At 46.8% G+C, this 1,595-nt stretch overlaps 1 protein-coding gene across 1 annotated transcript; it reads left to right on the top strand.

Moving 5' to 3' along the window:
* The first annotated feature begins 402 nt into the window (after nucleotides 1-402).
* LOC115120191 (galactose-specific lectin nattectin-like) lies at nucleotides 403-1,118 on the top strand. Its single transcript, XM_029649089.2, has one exon. The coding sequence runs from the start codon at nucleotides 531-533 to the stop codon at nucleotides 1,044-1,046; it is 516 nt and encodes a 171-aa protein (XP_029504949.2). The 5' UTR covers nucleotides 403-530; the 3' UTR covers nucleotides 1,047-1,118.
* The last annotated feature ends 477 nt before the right edge of the window (nucleotides 1,119-1,595 follow it).

The raw sequence follows: 1,595 nt of genomic DNA, 5'->3' as shown, positions 1-1,595 counted from the left end.
AGCACGCTCTCAATGGCGCATTACTTTATCTAGTAACTGAGATATGGGTCTGTATTCACAAAGGAAGAACTACTGAACTAGGAGTTGTGTTTTTTTAAATCGTAATGAATATGAGTGGCGGACCTGATCCTAGATCAGCATTCTTACTCTGAGACGCTTTGTGATGAGTGGCCCTGGGACCAAACTAAAAATAACATGGGAAGACCACAGCTGCAGATATATACAACTACTGGGTTACGTGTCATGGTCGCAGTAGCACCTTATCTTGGAAAAATGCTGCTTATGGAAAACATAGAATTCAGAAAAACACTTCTCAATGAGAAATGAACATAATGATCTACCAATGGCCTCTCTGCCAACTCCTCCCCACCCTCTCAACATGAGATAAAAAGACCCACTGCAGCCCACATACCTTCCTACCTAGCTAGCCCAGAACACAGGAGCAGAGCTGCAGACCAGAACCCAGGACTCTAGAGTCATTCTCCTGTCTACTTCAGTGACTCTTCACCAGGAACAGGAACCTCTTCAACATGTCTGTTCCCCTCCGCCTCCTCTGTCTTCTCAGCCTGGCTGTTGGTGCTCTACACTGCACTCCCGTGTCTGACCAGGAGGGGGAGCTTTCAGAGCCTCATTATACCGACTGTCCCCAGGACTGGTCAAGCTACAACAACCGGTGCTTCAGGTACGTCGCCTCTCAGCTGGACTGGGCCGATGCAGAGTCCTACTGCGTGTCCCTGGGAGCCAATCTGGCCTCTGTGAACAATAAAGGGGATTTCAGCTTCGTGAAAGACCTGATCAAGAGCTTCGACCCAGCTGAAAGCTATACCTGGATCGGGCTGAGTGACCTCCACAAGGAAGGGAGATGGATGTGGACGGACGGCTCCAAGGTGGTCTACACGAGCTGGTCTTCAGATGAGCCCAATAATGGAGTTGGTCTCCATCCGGAGAACTGTGTTCACACTAACTCCAAGAATGACAAGCTGTGGAACGACACATTCTGCTCCAACAAGTTTGCCTTTGTCTGCGCCACGCGTCCCGGCCTCTGAACCTCTGAGTCTTGAGTTCAAAAGATGCTTTGGTTTCCATAAATAAAGAAATAAACCTTTCACTGAAATCTCCTTGTTGGTCCTCTGTCTGATTCAACATGTCCTTTATTCTCCCCTTGGTTAGACTGAGAAGTAGTCAGTGTGTAGTGTTGGTTTCGTTGTGAGGTCTGACACTTTCTGTATGACATGCAACACCTGTCTCTTAGATCAAATGTTTCTCACCCACCCCCCAACTCTGTCTCTTAGATCAAGTGCCCCCCCCCAAAAAAAACAAAAAAAACAACAACAACAAAACAGAACAGGTAAAATAACGGGGTTGTTGTCACAGCAACCAGAACCAAATCTAGGCCTCTGGCACCGGTACTGCTACTGGTTGCCATGACAGTTACTCCATGTTTAGAATGCCATGGAGTCATCTATCATTGTATAATGTATTCTTCTTCTTTTTATTAGGTTTATTTAACATTTATTTAACTAGGCAAGTCAGTTAAAACCACCAGTGCCTCCCCATCCCGCGTGCGGGAGCGTAATCATCGACTGACACTAATT

Source organism: Oncorhynchus nerka, unplaced genomic scaffold (genome assembly GCF_034236695.1).
Source record: "Oncorhynchus nerka isolate Pitt River unplaced genomic scaffold, Oner_Uvic_2.0 unplaced_scaffold_850, whole genome shotgun sequence".
In the NCBI taxonomy this organism is placed as follows: domain Eukaryota; kingdom Metazoa; phylum Chordata; class Actinopteri; order Salmoniformes; family Salmonidae; genus Oncorhynchus; species Oncorhynchus nerka.
Note: the sequence above shows the minus strand (reverse complement) of the source record. Positions and strands in the feature narration are given on the sequence as shown.